General features: G+C 47.7%; 1 protein-coding gene across 7 annotated transcripts in view; it reads left to right on the top strand.

Moving 5' to 3' along the window:
* FRMD4A (FERM domain containing 4A) overlaps nt 1-21247 on the top strand; it is an 853273-nt gene that overhangs the window by 777845 nt on the left and 54181 nt on the right. For all 7 annotated transcript variants that reach the window (XM_078674208.1, XM_078674207.1, XM_078674206.1 and 4 more), the window contains exons 15-17: nt 4412-4545; nt 6063-6185; nt 10980-11214. In XM_078674208.1, the coding sequence (XP_078530334.1) occupies nt 4412-4545; nt 6063-6185; nt 10980-11214 (492 nt within the window). The remainder of the gene's footprint in view (nt 1-4411; nt 4546-6062; nt 6186-10979; nt 11215-21247) is intronic.

Raw genomic sequence — 21247 nt, forward strand, 5'->3', positions numbered from 1 at the left:
CTGCCAATCCCAGGGCAGATGTAATTAATGTGGAGACAGGGAATTTAAGCCAGAAAGTCTTTAAAGCTAACCTGGCCCTTGCCTGTGCAGACAGCAGAAGTCTTTATTACCAGTCGTGTTTCATTGTGAACCATCTATTCCTGTTTACAATGAGGACGTTTCCAGCATTACTTTCGTTTCATTCATAATGTGCTCTGCTTCGTCGACCCGGAAGTTCATGTAATTTACTTTGATGCTGCTCCTGTGCATTCACGATGTTCATTCCTGTGAACGAACTTGGGGCTGTGGGTGGAGTCTAACAGAGAAAGGCGAGTGGAGGGATGGAGGAAAGAGATGGTATCGATTGATTGTCTGAACAAAGACCGGGAGATGTAGGTCCACTGACCTATGTTCTTGCCCCTCCCACTAAAACAGTTGATTGTCAATCAGCCTGATTTAACGTTATGCACTGATTGATCTATGTTGCGAAAGCTAGTTTGTTTTTGTATGTAATGTGTTAGTACGTTGTTACCTGAAGAAAAAAGAGAACTTTTTTTTAAAGAAAAGGACAGACAAATGGATAGGGACTATCAAAATCAAATATAATATGCCACGGAGCTTACTGTTAAATTGGTTCTAGCGCCAACTGTGAGCGAGCAATAATAACCTTTAGGGTTCGATTTCTGACCTGTAAGGTTCTAAGACCTTCAGGTTTTCGTTGAAGGTCATAGTTTTAAGTGCACTATTATACTAACTAATCCATAAAGTCATTTTCTTTTTACAAAGTAAAGCAATGTCTGAATATTCAAATCCGTGAGTGTAGTTATCTTTATCACCTATTGTAATGCTGGTCATTTCTGTCTGCCCACGAACGCCAAGAAAGAAAAGGCGTCACATGTGGAGTCGCGAGATTGCAAAGTATCCGCGGAAACCAGGCCTGCGATCTTTCTGCACACCTTGCAGAGCGGTGTGGCGGTGAGTGCACGGCCTGGACGGCTCCTGGCACCGGACGGCTTCCGAGGCAGGGTGGCTCTCTGGCATGCACGTGTGATCCTCTGCAGCAGGGGGTGCGGGCCCGCTCTTTAACCCCAGAGCCATGGAAGTGAGCACAAGTAATGCAGCATGTCTTAGCAAAGTGCGCAAATCTGCCGTAAACAAAGGGCGTGGACTCTTGGCTTCCGCTCCAGAATCTCCGTGAGTTATGCATGTGCCATATGTTGACGTGGTGAATACGTCGGATATTTAAACGCGGTTCCCACGCATGTGCTGACATTAGGCCTCGTGGTGTTCACCCGGGAATATCTCACACAAATGTGAAACCTTGTAAGCATGAGAACTGGCGCGGGCTCATTCACCTTTCCGTCCCTGGGAAAGGCCGCGCGCCGCAGTGGAGGGTCTGCGGCGGAGCAGGGGCTCGGGGGCTTCTGGGGATCAGAACCAGCTGCTGGGGGCGCGCGGGGCAGCCATGGAGGAAGAGCGGGTCTTCACTGGGGGCGCGTTCAGCTGCGCGCCCTGCCCCCTTCTCTACAAGGAGGAGACCCATAGCTCCAGGGGGAGCCGAGCTGGTGCTGTGGCCCAAAGGCCACTCGAAAGACCTCTCGCGCTCTTTTGTGGTATTTTAGCTCCGCTCACAGAGGACCTGCTTCACAGAGCTCTTTGTCCCAGAATGAACATGCTTTTCCCATAGAGGTAGGGAGCTTCACAAGGGGACTCGATGGACAAGGGGGCCTCCCTGCTAGCAGTTTAGTTGTGATCAGTCTCCAGGGCGATGCCTTCCTGATCTTGCTTTAAACCTCAGCCCTTCAGGTGAGCCGTGGTCTGTAAGGATGCATCTATCTGAGGAACCTGCTGTTTGGAACCCGCACAGGACAAAACAGTACGATTTTTCGCCAGCCAAAAGCATCCGTGCCACGCGAGAGCAGTGATGCTGGGCTCCTGAGCTCTCTGAGCATCAGCTGTTGCTGTGACAGTGGTGCCATATGTGATACTGGAAGACACACAAGCAAAAAGAACAATTGATGGACAGAATGCAGAACAATGTCATACATTCACCCAAGTACAGAGATCTGGGCCTAAATCCATTGTTTTTTTGCTCACCATGCCATTCCAGTTTGGACCCAGCCATATGCAAATCAGTCTTGACCCTGCGCCCAATGGGAACAGTCCAGCCTGAACTGCCACGCCAGGTCCTCCCAGGACTGGAAACAAGCATCCTAGGACCCGTTTCCGGGTTTCAGTCCTCATCAGCCACTATAGCTTGACTCCAGTGGCATGGAGAGCACGGGACTCGCGTCTGGGCATACCCGTCCCACTCGGGGTGACAAATGCAAAAAGAACAATTGATGGACAGAAGGCAGAATAATGTCAGACATTCCCCGCAGTACAGAGATCTGGGCCTAAATCCATTGTTTTTTTGCTCACCATGCCATTCCAGTTTGAACCCAACAATATATCAGTCTTGACCCTGTGCCCAATGGGAACAGTCCATACCAAACAGCCAGGCCAGGAGCTCCCCGAACTGCAACAGAGCATCCTAGGACCGGTTTCAGGGTTTCACCCCTCATCAGCCAGGATAGCTTGACTCCAGTGGCATGGAGAGCACGGGACCCACGTCTGGGCACAGATGGGGCACCTTTCATTCTGTGCATAGGTTTCTTCAGCTAATGCTGGCCCCTTTTCAGAATAGATGAATAACCCTCCTACACACACTCATTTCGTGCTGCCCCTGCTGCCAATGAACGATATCCCAACATCATACACTTTATGCCAGCTGTACTGTGGGGCATATTATAGTTGGCAGAACATTATGTATGATGCGCAAAAATGTCGTACACTGAGCAAATGTCCTGCCAACCAATCTGCTGCCCGCTGGCAGGAGTGTGCCACTCTGCATGTGTGCTGGCACCTATTCTGCGCTGTGGTATGAGGGCAGTTGCAGTCCCAGATTGCACCTTATCAGCCCGTGGCAACTTAGACCCTTGCAGCGTGCTTGGAAAGCTGAAAACATTAGTCCAAAAGATTCTCAATGTGTAGCCTGGGCCAGGATTGTACTGTGCCCGCTGTGTGATTGATCATCAGCTCATCAGTGCTTCTACCTCGAGCACTTGATGGAGCCTGGCTAATTATGCTGACTTCAGGCGATCTGTAAAAGGCCTCCTGACTTAGGGAGGGTGAGGGGGGGGGAGTTAATAAAAGAAGTGTTGCAGATTCCTGTAGAGAGAGAGCCTACGTTCCCCCCCCTTCTTGCCAGCACTCTGCTTTAGGGGCAAGACGAGCAATATATCCGGCTCCCCCTGCTGTTCTCCAGACCCCACTGACTTCCTGAAATGAAACCACCCACCGCTGATTCACGAGAGAGCCTACGACCCATTTTCGATCAGCTGGAACATTTCACTTTATAGCCTAATAAAGAGGGCTGCGCCTGCTTGACACCTAAGTATACAACTACATTCATCTGAATCAAGAATCGCGTTCTAAAAAAGTTCTAATTAAGTGATGTGCAGTTTGTGTGTGTGCATATTTTGGCTTTTGGGTATTTCTACTATAGGGAGCAAATAATGAACTCACCAGCCTTTTATTCACTTCTGTGTTGGTTTTTGGCTGGGACTTGGAACGATTATTTAGATGTTAAGTTTTTTGTAGCAACAGGGCCATGATGTTTCTCGCAGAAATATATTGAATAGCAGAGGGTTAATGAAATCAGTGTGAGGCTCTTCCAAGTGGGATGTGGTTAGAAGACCGGAATCTAAGTTTACAAAAAAAATGAAATTGATTTACAACCAAAACATAAAACCAAAGGACAATAGCCTCAGACCAGGCACACAAACAAACACCTTCTCAGGAGGAAGTATGCGCTCTTGCTGCTGCGCCAGGAGAGCCCTGCCTTTTGTAAACCGTATTAAAAAAAAAATCAAATACTTTTAATGATTCCTAAGGATTTTCCATAAGAAGAGCAAATCCGGTTTCAGACAGGAGAGAGGAATGCATTTGAACTTTTATTTTTTTGGGTGGGTGATTGTCTTGAGAGTTCCAGGGTCGGTGGAACAGAAGTAAAAAGGAAATGACAGTAAAATGATCATATTTTGGTAAAAAAAAAAGACTTTAATGCATTTATAAAGCATATCCTTTAACCTGAACTGCTTCTGGTTTTGCACTATACTGAATGATTTTTAGAGGGTCATGAATGACGACTGAACGCCCAGTTTGTTCTCATGCATGAAACCGGAGAGCATGACCACTGTCATGTGAGCCGATGTCCAGGTGCCTCGTGTGGGTCCAGCTTAAAACCTGTCATGCGAGAGTTTGTGTAAGGCCCGCCCTGCTGCCGCATCTGTAATCCATTACGGAAGTTGAGATGTGAATGAACATTTGTGAATGCTCCAGATGTGGGTATGGTTGTCAGCTGGCCCATGAACTCCTTCTTTGTTGACAGGTTCTCAAGAGTCGGATAGTTCTCAGTCGGCCAAGAAGGACCTGCTGGCCGCCCTGCGCGCCCGGCAGGATGCTCTGGAGGAGACGCTGCGCCAGCGGCTGGAGGAGCTGAAGAAGCTGTGCGTGCGGGAAGCGGTAGGAAACTGACCTTTCTTCACTGCGCATGCTCTCGGTGTGTTACTGCGCATGCTCTCGGTGTGTCACTGCGCATGCTCTCGGTGTGTCACTGCGCATGCTCTCGATGTGTCACTTCCTAGCATCCTAGGGGACTCCTGGGAAAGAATGAGCTTTGGAAGCAATGCCTACACTTACACTGTAAATCCCATCCTCCCTTCATCCCTGGTAACTGGGTACCATTCCAAATCTTGCCGAAAAGGGAATAATTAACACCCATGCCAGTAGCCATTTGAAAGTGACAATTAGCGTATCTTCGGGTCTTTGATGGCCATAACGTGAAGAAGAGTCCCTTGACAGTGAAGTGTTTGAACAATTTACTTCGCTTTGTGCTAATGGCACCAAGTGCTGTAGACTCTGATGTTATCATTTTTATAGAGACACAAAAAATATTAGGTTCAGTGTTAGAAGAACACTTATATTGGATGCACCTGGTGAACTGTGCTGCCTCTGCTGCCTCCAGCAATGTGTATGTAAAAGTTACTAAACTTTACACAAAGAGATGCAAGTTCAAGGAATGAGATCTAGTTGTATAAGATATGGGCCACTTTCTGTAATATTTCCTTCACCAAATAGATTAAGAGTAGTTTCAGGACCCAGTGGCTGAGCTCCTGAAAGTCATTTGTGACAGATATCAATTATTAGCCTCTAAGTTATTTGTTAACTTTTACCACGTGAAACCCTCACTTATGTTTTCACTCATGCAGTGTGGAACGAACAAGGAGGCACTCGGGAGCTAACTAGTACTAGTTGACCAATCCATAAGCAACACATCACTGTGTTTGGTTATTCATTATTTGCAGGATATTCAAGCATATTTCCTAAGTGGTTGTGCTTGTTTAATAATATTAGCAACTTTTAACAATCACGTGACATTTAAAGGATATAAGTTGGTATCCTTTCATACTGCACGTGATTCAAGCTGAAAACAGCATCCCAACTTTCTGCAGTTCAGAGCATAAACTCAACATTTCCTTCCTCCAGATCTTTGTTATCAGGAGTGTGTACCTTCTACGGTATTATTCATTTCCAAAGACAGCTGAGAGTAGTTCATATTCATGCAAGGCTGTTGAGCTGGGAATGTTGTTATTATTATTACTGGTGCCTCCAGGCCAGTGTGCACGAAGGGTAACTTTTTGCTGCATGTGATTGAAGCGATGGAAAAAGTCTGCCTGTTTCTCCGAGCTTGAGATACACAAGGCCCTTGTCCGTCATTTGCAAGTATGTAAAATGCAAAGCTCAACAAGTGACCTTAAATATGCACATACACACACACCTATAGACTGTCTGTGTGCAGCTTCCATGTGCCTAATCTATACTGGTACACTGCTGTCTAATGAGCAGAGCTTCCTGGGCATGGCGTGATACTGTGCTTTCCTTCCCGTTGTGCCACATGCCCATCCCTAGCCGCGCGTTTACTCCTTCACCCACACAGCCCTCGCTTGCCCAGTTACATTAACTACTGGTTGTGTCTGTAGGAACTCACGGGGAAGCTACCTAAAGAATATCCCTTGGACCCTGGAGAGGATCTGCCCATTGTACGGAGAAGAATTGGGACATCCTTCAAGCTGGACGAGGATAAGCTACAGTCGAAAGGAGAGGTGAGCGCTCATGTCAAATGGCTATGCCCACGTGAAATGTATCTATGAATCAGTTTAGTAATATTTGTTGCCAGTTTGATATGTTGTAACCATCCCTCCTAAAATCATTATTACAAAAGTGAATTTTAGAGTTTTTGAACAAAACATAATAACATATTCCTATCCTCTAAAACTAGCGAGGATGCACACTACATTTTTTGTTGGCGTTCATCGGTACATATAACAGTTCACTTGGTTCTTAATTCGGTGGGTTTTTAGAAAATGTGAAGTTTGGGTAGAGAACGGCTTGAGTCGCACAGTAGTGGCTTTAGTTAGACTATAAATGTCAGGGAGGATCAAGGTACTCGCGTCGGCCACCTAAAATATAAAAACATTTCCTTGGATGCTGCCTTGTTTCACTATCCATGTAAAACATGAAGACTCATGTTTAATGTATGCCTTTTAACAATGCTTCGAACCCCTCTAGCACTGACACGCCGTGCTGTAGGGGAGGCGTGTCTCAGTCTCTTCAGTTTTGTGATCGGTGAATGGCCTCAAAGTGAATTTACATCCATGTTTAATAAAACCTGTGTATCCCCGTTTCAGTTGTTGAGAGTAGAGAAAAAACAGCACTTTCAGTCGCAATAAGCCAAATTATTTGGTTCTCATTGTTAATGCAGTAGCAAGCGCGAGCATTAGACTGCGACAATTTGTTTATTTTACTTCTCTCCAGTTGAATCTTTAAAGGGGCTTCATGGTGGGTTTCCGCGTGCTCAGTAGGGACAACTTGTTGACTACTAAATCCCCTGCTATCGCTGGGCCATTGCCCCGAGCCAAAACTGTGAGGACTGTGGAAGGCCAGAAGTGCACAGAAAGCCCATTGTCTGCAGACTTCCTGCTCTCATGATCCCAGCTGGAGGAGCAGCTATTTGTTTTGTGGCAACAGAACATCATAGCTGGGCTTTGAGATCATGTAGAGTTCAACTTAAAGCGCCACCTGAAGTTCGTCTTTGCCACTGTGGCTACCATAGATCTGTCCATGTTAGAGGAGAGCAGTCTCATGTGTGTGAGGTGTATTGTATTGTTGCATTTGGTGATGCTTATTATAGAAGATCCCAAAATTGGTCTTTAGAAGAAAGCCGCTTGCTTGCCTCACAAAGTGAGGCTGGGCCAAACCTTCTGGACAAACCCATAAAATACCCATTTATTCATATGATTTATTTAAAACTTTCATACGGTGCTCCTGTAAAGCACAAAAATGGAACACATATTTCCGGATGGCGGAATAACGCCTCTTTCCTGGGCTGCACCACCCAGGAACGGTTTCGCTTTCTGAACTTGCTGGTGTAGGGTGCACAGAATGTCAACATTCCACTACCATTGACTAGCTTGCAGACAATAACAATAATCTGGCTTTCCCAGTATTTTGCAAAGTTCCTCTCCCCCCAACACCATGGAGGGATCTACAAGATGCTGTACATTTCGACTGCAAAATGTCTCTCAAGCCATAAGATACAGCACTAGTGGTTGTAAGTGTATTCTTAGGGTTTAGGGATAGGTAAGCAGTAGTAATTATTTGTTTACGGGTTGTTTACGGGTTTACGGACTGGGATAAGGGGTAGAAAGGGTTTTTTAGGATAGCTAACAGTAAGGTGTGCCGAGAGTTTTTGTGTTTAGGGTTTAGGCATGGGGATTGGGATTTACCATAATATAAATGAATTTAAGCAGGTGAAAAAATATCAATGCATACATCCGTACATACCAGCAGTTTGCATGGTAACTGTTCAACGTAGTAAAGCAGTGCATTGTAAAGGTTAACGCGTTGTATTATATGCGTTCTAATCATGTATTTCATTGTAAAAGTCTTTATGGTAATAACTGATATTCATGGCAAAGAACCCCGCACTAGACATGCAGTGTTCTGATAGTCCAGTCGAACATTGTGCATTTAGTCTGTGTGTATGTCAACATGAGCTGGGTAAACCCTCGGTAAATGACAAAGAACTACTGAATGAGCCGGTATCAATACCATCGCGATTGCGTGTCTGTGCTGCAGTTGGCTTCGTGGAAGCACTTTGGAAGAGCAGTTTTAAGTTTTCTTGATCGTTAAATGCAGAGCTCACTCATAGACTATTTGAAGTCGGCCATAAATACAATTAAGATTGTAGTTATGAGCTTAAACAATGCTGGCTCGTCGCTGACATTGGAGGAGGCCAATGGCTGAGATGCTTGGAATGTGGAAGGGATTAGTGGCATTCAGTTTTCTTGCTGGCACTGGACTTCAGGCTGCCATTCTTTCTTAAGAATTGGCAAGAAGTCGGGTGTCGTCAGTGTGTGGGCAGTGCCAGCGGCTTCAGTCAGCGAGACATTTGGAATGGAAAGCAACAAGCCTAATCCAGAGATTTTCCACTACATTTTGCTGAGACTATGGATCTGTTGCTGCACGTACAAGCCAGAGTGGCTCCATTCGAGTATGAAAATGTCAACTATAAAACTATTGCACTTAATGCCAGACGGTGGAAGAGTGGGAGCATAGTCCCCTGGTACGTCTGTGTGTGTTTTCTTTTTTTAAGGACAGCTACGTTAAGAAGTTACCATTTCACAGACTTGCATTCCATAATTCAATACTACAATCCGGTGCAAAATAAATTACTGTCCTCTTTCATAGGCTGCTGAAAATTCTGTATGAGGTATATCATTAATGTATGAGCTCGGGAATCCCCAAACGCATTACCGGCCTTCCCTCCATTTTCTCCTGACGGGTGGCTTCTCATCCCATCGTCACTGGAACTTTCTGTCACACTGGAATACAGGTTTCAATCCTAACCCATCCTTTACAAATACCATTTCTGCTCCAGTGCTTTATTCCCTACAACTTCTCACATCCCCATTCTCAACCCCTGTGCTCCATCCCCGTCAGTCCCACTTAGTTTCTCCCGCTCTGCTCCATTACCGTCCTCTTCACTCCTTTAAAAATGTTAGTCACTGATTACTTCGAGCACCAAATCAATCACACCTCACGAATCCCATTTTCTTTGACTGCAGCACATCTTGAGTGTATTTTCCCCCCATTTTCTGATACTATGGCCTTTATCATTAGTGCCCCGGTTAATAGGCCCGATTTTCCAGACCTCTGGATTAAGCATTACCGGGGTAACCGATAACTGCGCAGAGGAAGAATCCAGCCCATTACAACCCAGACCCAGTGGGTCCACTAAGAAATAATGTATTACAGGGGAGTCAGTAATGGTGAGTCCGATTTCTCCCGGTAATATCTTATTTTGGGCTGGACTTTCAGCCGGAGGCTTTGGTTGCTTTTAGTGAAAATTAAAAAATCTACAGTGTCTGCAGAAATCATAATTCGAATAATGCCAGGAACTGCTGTTGCCGGTCACATCGGAATTAAGAGGCCACTCATAATGGGGCCCATGTATTTTATGCTATATTCATCTGCAAATCTTCCAAAAAATTCGAATAGAATTGTTGTCCATGTACATATATGCATGCACAACACATAATTAGCAGCTGCCAGTTACTATTTCCCTCTCCATCCCCCCCCCCCAGTTTTGGTGCTCCAAAAACTCCCCAGCAATGCATATTCACTACAGAGCAAGCCCCTTACTACCTATCCCACCATCTCCCGAGATTGCTATCCTACTAGCGTCACAGGTCGATGGCTGACCTTCCATCTAGTTGTCCAACTCCCCATGACTCATGTTAACTGATAAGAAGGTCAGTAGCTTGTTAGTTCATCTTCTCCCCAATTCTTTAGTGCTCCATCCTAACTAGCAATAACCCTGCCATATTAGCTCCTCAGCACCTCTGCTGACGACATACCTGCTTTGATTCTCCCAAGGACTGCAAGTACCCACCGACCACTCCCTTATTCTTTGTTTCTATAGCTCCGGACCCCTGCGTTTCTTGCTCCTCAGCTCTCAATATTCCCTCCTCACCCGCGTAAACCACTCCTGCTTTGTAATTCAGTAGCTGAGAGCTTACAAGCCCCGGGAGTCCCTGGCCTCACTCCACGGTTCCTCTCCTCTGTTCCTCAATCAGCTCATCCACTAGTACCTCTTATTCCAGAGAGGCACACTCCCCAGATCTTTCTTGTCCCTCCACTCAGCACCCTTACTTTCAGAAACCAAGCTGTGGGATGGAGACCAGAACATAAGGGTTTGTGGGCGGGGAGTCAGAGGGTGTAGCTTTAAGAAAATGTGGCGCAGTGAAATTGTGATTAAGAGCACAGCTGAGAAGGAACAATGTTGGTTAATTCAGATGATACTTTTAATTTGCTGGGATGAGAGAAGGCCTATATTCCCGGATGAGTTATTGTCTCTGATTGACCAATCTTGTCATTCCGAGACACCCGTCCTCATACAAGAACCTAGTGGTTCTACATATTAATTGTGTGGTATTCTTTAATTATTTTGAAAGACGACAACCGTAGCATCCTTTCAGAAAAGGTCACTGTGAATCCAAGTGAACCAGCTAAGTATAATTACATACAAAAATATGACTAATCTAAGCTAAAGCGGTAATTAAATACTTAAAATGAAACTGCGTTCTAAACAAGCGCCATGGGTTTGCGCAGTCTTTCAAGACCTCCAGTGGATAGTCGTGGTTCTGTGTGTGTAGATGACAGTGGGCAACCTCTTTGCTTCTATCACTGATCTGTCTGCATTGAATTTGTCAAGTACCTAAACTGAGTTTGGATTTTTTGATTAGGGCAGCCGTCAGATAAATGGCATCCATATCATTGTACTCAAACCTTTGAAGATATTTGCAAGAAAATATACATTTTTACACCTTTGACAGGAAGCTGAACTGGAGCGGTTGGAGAGGGAATTTGCCATTCAGTCGCAGATTACAGAGGCCGCTCGACGCTTAGCCACTGACCCCAACATGTGCAAAATAAAAAAGGTGAAGAAGCAACGGAAAACGTCGTACCTGAATGCACTGAAGAAACTACAGGAGATTGAAAATTCAATTAACGAGTACCGGGTCAAGTTTGGGAAAAAACCGACTCAACGAGCTTCACTGATCATTGATGGTGAGTCGTTATTATGCTTTTTGCGTGCTGTAAAGCGAAAGGCTGTTATTGCATCTTCTGCCTAGTGGAAAACATGTTTGCTCAGAACAGCTACAATTTTGCAGCATCCACCTAGAATTGAATTAATATTTTGAAATCTGTAAGCGGAGTGGGTGCAGGTGACAGCGTGTTTTGAGAAAATGCCTATGTTTGGTATTGAATCGAGGGACAGCTGTTCTTACGAGTGTTATACCTATAGGCAGGGCCGCTATAGTTAGGCGGATAGGCGAGGAACACATTATGCAGCATGCAGCAAGGTTGACTAACTTATGTGGCAAGACAAGGTAAAGTATGCAGCACATTAGGGTAGTATTGCTTCAATATTTTGTGATTTTTACTTATGTATCATTGGGCAAATATTTACCTCATTAGTACCAGTATAACAATAAATAACTGAAAGATGCCCAGTCAACCTCTGTGAAAGGCCTTCCATTGTGCAGGAATACATGCCACCATATTTTTTGTAACTTTTGACGCGATTGAACTAGAAACAATTTGCTTTTATTAAAATCTGCACATGATGTGGCAGATAATGTACCCATAACTATGCAGAAAACACAGCAGCCGCAGAATCACATGATTCCAGTGGTCCTGCCTAAAGGTGATGAGTTCTATTGCTGCTAAGCGGAATGCAGTGGTCCTTAATCTCCCAACATTGCATAACTAAAGCAAGGTGGTTGTCTTCCTCTGATTAACTTTAAGCGTGTGCACAAAGGTTGAGACGCAACATGGCATGTGCATTTAACGGCAACACAATGGGACCATTAGTAAATTGTTCGTCGAACAGTCGTTGTGGGAAGAGTGGTGCATACTTTGCTTTTCCTATTACCAAATCTGCTTTATCAGAAAACCACCTTAGGTACCTGTGCACTTCCCTAACACAGTATGTGTGTATTTAACGTAATAAAATAATAATAATAATCCACATTTGTATAGCGCACAATCACCCGTTAGGGTCTCTAGGCGCTGGGGGCCGTCGGGAAGATTAAGCGAGCTATTGCCCAGAGTCGCATGGTGCTGGGCTAACCTGCCGCCGGAGCCGGGGATCGAACCCTGATCCCCATATTCCAGCGTCAGTCGCCCTGGCCGCGGCGCCACACCTCGTAGTGTGATGTGTAAACATACTTGTTACATATTCCATTGCATCACAACCATACATTTATGTTCGAGGCATGTGGGCTGCTAAATTCATATCTTAGCATTAGATCGCCGCCTAGTGTTGGGCTCGGATGATTGCACACTGTTGTCCTGGAAGAGTCTTCGAAGTATCCTGAGATAGGTGGCTCCTCCCCTGGACTACAGTGCGCATGGGCATCGGCTCCATCCCCAGATTGTTTTTTTCCGCCATTGGGTTCGGATGTGGTCTCGACGTCTTACTGTCGGAACCAAGTAAAACTAACTTTTAGCGGCCAAAAGGCCTCGATTTTATTGCGTCGGTATTGTCTGCGCACGGTCTCGAGTCTTCCGTCTCTTGGAGCCGGAATAAGCGGAGTTTTCTTCGCTCTCTGAACTTTGAGGCCTTCTCATCGCGACACGACTGCAAGCCTTTTCGGACATGGAGCGGAGCCCGTTTAAGTACTGCCCGCTCTGTGGGTCCAAGTACCCACACATCGATCTACACCCCGTCTGTAACAAGTGCCTTTCGCCTGACCACGACGACGGAAAGTGCAAATTGTGTGCGCAGTTCCGCTCAAAGAAAACTCTCAAGCTTCGGCGCACGGTGCGCTTGGAAGCTAAGCAAGCGGCCCCGGATCCGGAGAACATCTTCGGCGACCAGGACGAAGAGGACCAGGGTCACCATCTACAAATCTCCCCACCAGAGACGGAGGTCGAGGCGGATCCGGGAGACGACGACGGAGTCGCGGGTCAAGGCCTTGAATACGTCGAAGAGGTAGGAGACGACGATGAGATTTATGGGGCCGCGGCAGACAGCTCGGGGGACGAGCTCTGCCCCGAAGGTTACAAAGATACCGACCGGGACACGGGATCGCCTGTCGGCCTTACCCAAGACCCGTTGCCGCAAGCCACAGCCCCGCCTTCGGGCCCGGCTACGGACTCACTTGCTGAGCAGACTGTTTCGAAAACGAAACTGAAACCATAGGGATCGACGACACCTAAAATGGCCGACCCGAAAACGAAACCGAAACTTAAGGACTCGAGTGTCCCTAAGATGGCTGCCGTGCCGGTGAAAAAGACGGTGCCCGCTACCCCATCGGCTCCGTCGACCTCCGGTCCGCAGAAGCCGAAGAAGTCCGTCGATTCCGATGCTGCAAAATCGAAACCGACGCCTGAGGAGGGGTCCTCCAAGAAAGATGGTCGGCACGGGTCAGCGGCTACGACGCCGTCCAAGCCCGCCAAAGTCGGCTCCAAGGAGGCTACGCACAAGAAGTCTGCGCCCCGGACTCAGGAATCGGAGGCGGTGAAGACGGGTTCCGCGCCCAAAGCGCACAAGGCCCACAAGGACGTCGGATCCGAGGGACCGATCAGACCATCCTCGTCAGCGACGAAACCCACTGTGAGTGAGACGTCCCTCATCGCAGACTCACTGCAAAGAATCAGGGAGAAGGCCTTTGCCCCGTCGGCTCCGATACCATCGCCGCAGCCGCAAAAGGACATTCCAGCAAAGCCTTCTGGGAAACTTCTCTTTCTTTTGCCACCTAAGGAGGCGCCGAAAGCGTTTTCAACCAAATCGGCTCCGAAACAAGTTTCTTCGCCGGCTGGCCCGCTTCCACGTCGGGTACTCGAATCAGAAGACGATTCAGAGCATTTCATCGACGCTGACACAGGCAAGCTGACCCTCTATAAGAGGAAAATCACTTCGGAGCCAGTGGACTCCTATGTCATCCCACTGAAAAAGAAGAGGGTGCCCCTTGACGCCTCAGGCCTCACGGAGCCAATCCAGCCTCCTCCAAGACGGAGCCCTACTCCCTCCCCAGAACACTCTGCGGGTGAGGGGTATGATGAGGACGAGCAGTACAATTTCCCTATCGATGAACCTGATGCACAACCGGATTCATACGATGACACTGGTGACCAGAACACCCAGGGTGTGGGGCAGGACCCGCAGCTCTTTAATGCACGTGCATCCCCGACTGAGGACTCAGCAGGCTTTCATGCACTACTTGAAAGGGCGGCAGCCAATCATGATGTGGACATGCATGCCGACCCGGTTGAGGAAGACTTCCTTTTCGACACCTTTTCAGTCTCTGAAAGGACAGTAAAGACACTTCCTATGCTAAAAGGAGTCCTCAAACATGCTGGGGACATTTTTAAGGAGCCTACAAGAGCGAGAGTGGTCAACCCTCGCATTGAAAAGAAGTACAGGCCTGCACCTGCGGACCCCGCCTACATCCGGGGACAATTGCCACTGGACTCTCTTGTGGTCGCCAATGCCAGGAAACGTGCCAACTCCCAGACAACGGGTGAAGCTCCTCCCCCGGATAAGGAGTCCAAAGTGCTAGAGGCAGGGGGCAAAAGAGTAGCTGCACAGGCATCAAACTTTTGGCGCATCGCCAATACACAAGCGCTCTTGGCGCGTTACGATAGGGCACACTACGACACCCTAGAACAGGTTGTACAACACCTGCCTCCACAGTTCCAAGAAGCTACACAACTGCTCATTAACGAAGGGAAGCTAATCTCAAACGCAGCCATCAAGTGTGCGCTTGACGCTGCAGATACAGCTGCTAGGGCTGTCAACACTAGCGTTATGCTGAGACGACAGGCGTGGCTACGCATCTCAGGCTTTAAACCGGATATTCAGACAACAATTCTTAATCAACCGGTCAATCCTGATAGTCTGTTTGGTCCAGATGTTGACACCACCCTAGAGAAAATAAAAAAGGACACGGAAACTGCTAAATCCATGGGGGCCCTGCAGTCTCAACAGTTTCGTGGCAGCAATTTTCGTCGCTCAGGTGCACGTGGGGTCACCAGAGGACAAATGGGTCAACAATCCCAGTTCTCAAAAGGTGGGGCACAATCCTCGTTCACGAAACAGAACAAGGGAGGTTACAGGAATAACAGCAACAGAGGTCGCGGCAGAGGAAACAACAACCCCCGCTCCTCTACTCCAAGCAAACAGTGACTCTCTGTCACTGCCCCCCGACCACCTAACACCTGTCGGGGGGAGACTGCAGCAGTTCCTGCCCGTCTGGAAAAACATCACCACAGACAGGTGGGTGCGACAACTAGTCCAGTATGGTTATTGCCTAGAATTAAAGTCCACTCCACCCAACATCCCGCCAAGGCAAAGGCCTATGTCCGCAGAGCACTTGCTCTTATTGCAGCAGGAAGTAGTGGTGATGCTGCAAAAGGGAGCAATCGAGCAAGTGCCGGTGGGAGAGGAAGGCACAGGGGTATATTCCCTGTACTTCCTTATTCCAAAGAAGGACGGATCTCTCAGACCCATTCTAGATCTACGCCCCCTCAACCTGTACATACTATCGGAACATTTCCACATGCTTACACTGCAACAGATTCTTCCCTTGCTAAACCAAGGAGACTTCTTAGCAACCTTAGATCTCAAGGATGCGTATTTCCACATTCCACTACACCCGTCACACAGGAAATACCTCAGGTTCACTATTCAAGGCAGGCACTACCAGTTCAAGGTCCTACCCTTCGGAGTCACAACAGCCCCGAGGGTGTTCACCAAGTGTCTGGCGACAGTAGCGGCGCACCTCAGGAGGCAGAACATCCATGTCTACCCCTACCTAGACGACTGGCTCGTACAAGCCAAGTCAGAGCAGCAGTGCGCCGCGGACATGTCAACTACAATTCACCTTCTTCACGATCTGGGTTTCTCCCTAAACTACCCAAAATCGCATCTTCAGCCGGCACATGTCCGGCAGTTCCTAGGTGCAACGATCAACACCCTGACGGCCATGGCTCAGCCAAACCAAGTCAGGATAGACAGCATGCAGGCCCTGATCCAAAGGTTCAGGCCACAACACTCGCTTCCAGCGAGAGTGTTCATGCAGTTGATAGGCATGATGGCCTCCTGCATCTTCATAGTCCCTCACGCACGGCTACACATGCGCCCGCTCCAGGAGTGCTTAGCGAATCAGTGGACACAGGCTCGTGGACAATTGACAGACCTAGTGTTGGTTACCAGTCGGGCATACGACTCTCTGCATTGGTGGACTCCACACAACCTTTGCAAGGGCCGACTGTTCCAAGAGCCTGTGCCGCAGATTGTCCTGACAACGGACGCATCTCTCCAGGGATGGGGAGCTCATGTGCTCACTTACACAGTGCAGGGACTATGGTCAACGCAGCAACAGAAGATGCACATCAACTATCTGGAACTGATGGCAATCTTCATGGCGCTCAAGTCCTTCATTGTACATCTGTGCAACAAGGTCGTGCTAGTCCGGACGGACAACATGACCGCGATGTACTACATTCAAAAGCAGGGAGGCACCCACTCGCCACAGCTGTCTCATCTGGCTCAGAGCATGTGGAAGTGGGCCATTCAGAGGAACATTTTCCTCATGGCAGAACACCTCCCAGGAAAGGACAATCAGATGGCGGATCTGCTCAGCAGGTACAGCCATCAAATGCACGAGTGGGAGTTACACCCATCTGTCCTCCACCCGTACTTCCAGCAGTGGGGTCATCCGGAGATAGACCTGTTTGCCACAAAAGAGAACGCAAAATGCCAACACTTTGCCGCCAGGTTCCCTCACCCACAGTCGCAGGGGAATGCGATATGGATGAACTGGTCAGGCAAATTTGCGTACGCTTTTCCGCCAGCCCCTCTAATACCGCTGGTCGCAAGAAAGCTAAGGCAGCACGAGATGACTCTCATCCTAGTTGCTCCAACGTGGGCGCGCCAAGCATGGTACACCACGTTCCTCGAACTCTCAGTGGTGCCGCATCAAAGACTGCGTCTCACGCCCAGTCTTTTGACGCAGAACCATGGAGAAATTCAGCATCCAGATCCGCAACAGCTCAACCTGGCGATCTGGCTCCTGAGGTCCTAGAGTTTGGGTACCTTAACCTGCCTCCAGAATGCATGAGCATCATCAAGGAGGCGAGGAAACCAACTACTAGAGCATGCTATGCTGCAAAGTGGAAGCGTTTTGTCATCTACTGTACAGCCAATGACATCAACCCGCTTGATGCATCTATCCCCAACATCATCTGCTATCTGTTGCATCTTTACAAGTGCAATCTGGCGTACACTTCCATTCGGATACATCTATCCGCCATAGCGGCTTATCTTCAGAACAGGCAGCACCTCTCTGTCTTCAGAGTGCCCGCCATTAAAGCCTTCCTTGAAGGTCTGAAAAGAGTCATTCCCCCAAGGACACCGCCAGCTCCAGTGTGGAACCTCAATGTCGTCCTCACCAGACTGATGGGACCACCATTTGAGCCACTGCACTCGTGTGAACTCCAGTTCCTTACGTGGAAAGTAGCTTTCCTTATAGCTATTACGTCTCTGAGGCGTGTCAGTGAGCTGCAGGCGCTCACAATCCAAGAGCCATTCATTCAAATTCATCCAAATAGGGTAGTGCTACGCACTAACCCCAAATTCCTTCCAAAGGTGGTGTCACAGTTTCATCTAAACCAAACTATTGACTTACCAGCATTCTTTCAAAACCCGCAAACGGTGGCGGAAAGAATGCTCCATACCTTAGATGTACGGAGGGCGTTGATGTACTACATAGACAGAACACAACCCTTTAGAAAGACAAAACAACTCTTTGTTGCCTTCGCACCACAACACAAAGGCAACCCAATTTCCAAAGCAGGGATAGCCAGGTGGATTGTTAAGTGCATCCAGATATGTTATCAAAAAGCCAAGCGCACTTTAACAATACCCCCCAGAGCGCACTCCACACGCAAACTGGGGGCATCCATGGCTTTCCTAGGGAACATTCCTTTAGAGGATATTTGCAGAGCAGCCACGTGGGTCACACCACATACCTTCACAAAACACTACTGTGTTGATGTGCATTCCAAGCAGCAAGCAGCTGTAGGACAGGCTGTTCTCAAGACACTTTTTCAGGTTTCTGCAGCTGGCACGGGCAACCGCCGCTGATGGAGGGACTGCTATGTATTCTATGCTAAGATATGAATTTAGCAGCCCACATGCCTCGAACTGAATATGCTACTTACCAGTATGCATCTGTTCTTGGCATGTAGGGCTGCTAACATTCATATCGCCCGCCCTCCTCCCCGGTGCCTGTCGCAGCTGCAGATATACTATTGTATTTATTCATTAGCATGGACATCCTCACTCCATCTTCTGCCACAATGGCGAAAAACAATCTGGGGATGGAGCCGATGCCCATGCGCACTGTAGTCCAGGGGAGGAGCCACCTATCTCAGGATACTTCGAAGACTCTTCCAGGACAACAGTGTGCAATCATCCGAGCCCAACACTAGGCGGCGATCTAATGCTAAGATATGAATGTTAGCAGCCCTACATGCCAAGAACAGATGCATACTGGTAAGTAGCATATTCAATTAAGTGCATCTCCCTCTGCTCGGGCAAGTATCCATTCTCGGTGTGCTCAGTAAGATGGGATACGTTTGTAACTTTCTTAGTGCCTCGGAGTCCGCGTGACTATCCAAGCACTAAGCATGAGACATGTAGGATCAGTCATGCCAGCTTCAGTCACATCTTGGGTAATGTGTGAGGTTGACTCATTTTATAACCATAATGATCCGTGCATCAGGGGACCACTGACATGTATGGGATGCACATAGCTCCTCTCCACCAGCAGAGACATTGCTGCAGTGTCTGGCGCTTCTCTTATGCACTGGGCAGAAGTCTCCACGCAGGCAGAAAACTGCCCGAAATTGCCCAATGTTGCCTAGGCATTCCACTAGGGAGGGCACCTTTTCTTGCATAATGAGGGGCCCTTCTGTTTTTGTGACAAATATTGTACAGCCACTTGATCTAAGCACAGCAGGATGTGGTTAAAGCATTCAGCTCTTACAATGTGTCCCTTTCTACATCAGAGCACTTAGATAGATAGTGATGTAAAGATGATAAATGCTAACCACAGTGATGAAAATGAAGCACTCGCAGCAGACCTACTAGGCACCCTGCGGCAAGGAATGTGGCAAGCATTAACCAATACTATGCTGATTATTTTCCCAGATGCACTATGTAGGAACAAAAGCCATATGCATGGTTTGGTAAAGATGTGCTGCGCTACCATTCATGTTTTTCTTGCATACCTTGTGTTTCTGCTCGAGTGGGCTGGCAGAAAGAGATCAGATATGTAAGGATAAATAAAGTAGATGAAGGGAGTGGTTGCATGTCACAGTGCACCCCTCATAGCGTGTAGTCCTGTGGCTGGTGCCATCGGCTCTGTTTCATTTATGAATTTGGACAGCTTCGGACCCATGTTCTTGAGTACCCCTTTCTGAACGAGTGTGGGTTCTGATCTCTCTATGCGATGACTGACTGTCCTGGCAGTGAGGTAACAGTCCAGAGTCACTGATCCCCAGGGAGGAGGCTACATCACGACTCTCGCCAGGAAAAGGTCCATCAAGTCCTCATAACTGGCGTGTCTAGTTACGATCATTTCTGGGATATGTGTGTATGGTGGTTTGGACCTGTGTGTGTGCTGCACACACAGAATTGCTGTCACTTATCTCGTTGAGCTATTATCCATCTTACCCTGTATTTATTCCCTTCTGTCCCCCTCCATAAAGCATGTGTACCTGGTGCATGAGTTACATAGCCCATTGCCTCTGTCCAGAGTTGGTTTGCACTCCACCGGATGAAATGCGTGTATTTGTTGTGTTATGTCAATTTCAAATGGCATCGGTTTCATTTTGGGATAGAGGAAATCTGGACCAGTTACAACTGGTACGACTGTGGACTCGGAACCCCACGAATTCTGATTAGCAATAGATACAGGATTATGGAAGTACATAAACCTAAGACTTAAACAGATGTTCTAGTTGGCTGTGTCATGCCACCAGAGACCCTCCTGTGAACAACAAAAAGGCCTGTGCAGGAACAGAGAAGACGGACACGGGGTAGAATATTTGTTAGGTCGCTACATTCCCTCCAGACTCTGCATAAGGTTTTCTGCACCTGTGAGAAGTTTAGATGCTGGGACCTTTGAAGGAGAGCTGGTCGCCTTCAAGGAACTGGGATTGAGCTCACCTGATGACAAAAGTCACTCAGGAAGGAGCCAAAAGAGCCCCCGTACGGCTGGTCAGTAGGAATGGTTCAGAATCATCTGGATCGTGGAGCTGCAGCATCACCTCCTCCAGAGTGGGGGGCCTTCCAAATTTATGACCTATGCTGTGCATCTATCATCACTTCTTCAGCCCTAGAGAGGCTAGGAGGCCTTCACGACAAACTTAGGGTGCCTGGAGGAAGTCATCCTGATTGCAGAAACGTATGCACTATTTTCCAAGCCCTTGTTATTTTTTATAGATAGCAAGCTAATCTCACAATTGAAAATTAGGTCTCAAAAAACATTCATGGGCCGGTCCTGATTAGACCAGTGATTTGCATCGGTGCCAGAGGCCTCTGAGCGCTATGCCAGCAGAAAAGCTTGCAGTTTAATAGTACATATTGCGATATATCCCCCGGAGTAAAAAGGCACTCGTGCACCAAATTAGTGAGTACTTCCTAAGAAGTCATCTCCATCTGGTTGATCTTTAAACTGCAATTGTACTGAAGTGAATGTGACTTTGTTAGCTGCGTCCTTAACCAGGAAGTTACCACCAGGAGCACCAGAAACTCTGCTGAATGGGGTCCTCGTTGTTTGGGTGGTGGGTTTTTGGGATCTGTATTTTTGGGGGTGACACCTTTTATTTTGGGCCTGTCCTGTTTTTATAGGTGACACTGTAGTACCAAAGATTCGTCCAGGATCAGCAGCCCAGGGTTGTGAATTCCTTACCAATCGTTATAGGGATCTTCTGCTAGAGTGCAGCGCCATAGGATAGATGTTATCAGGAATCCAGCGCCCAGCACCAAGACGTCATAGTAACGTTTGGTGTTGTATGTGACCCA

This window comes from Lissotriton helveticus, chromosome 1_1 (genome assembly GCF_964261635.1).
Source record: "Lissotriton helveticus chromosome 1_1, aLisHel1.1, whole genome shotgun sequence".
Classification (NCBI taxonomy): Eukaryota; Metazoa; Chordata; class Amphibia; order Caudata; family Salamandridae; genus Lissotriton; species Lissotriton helveticus.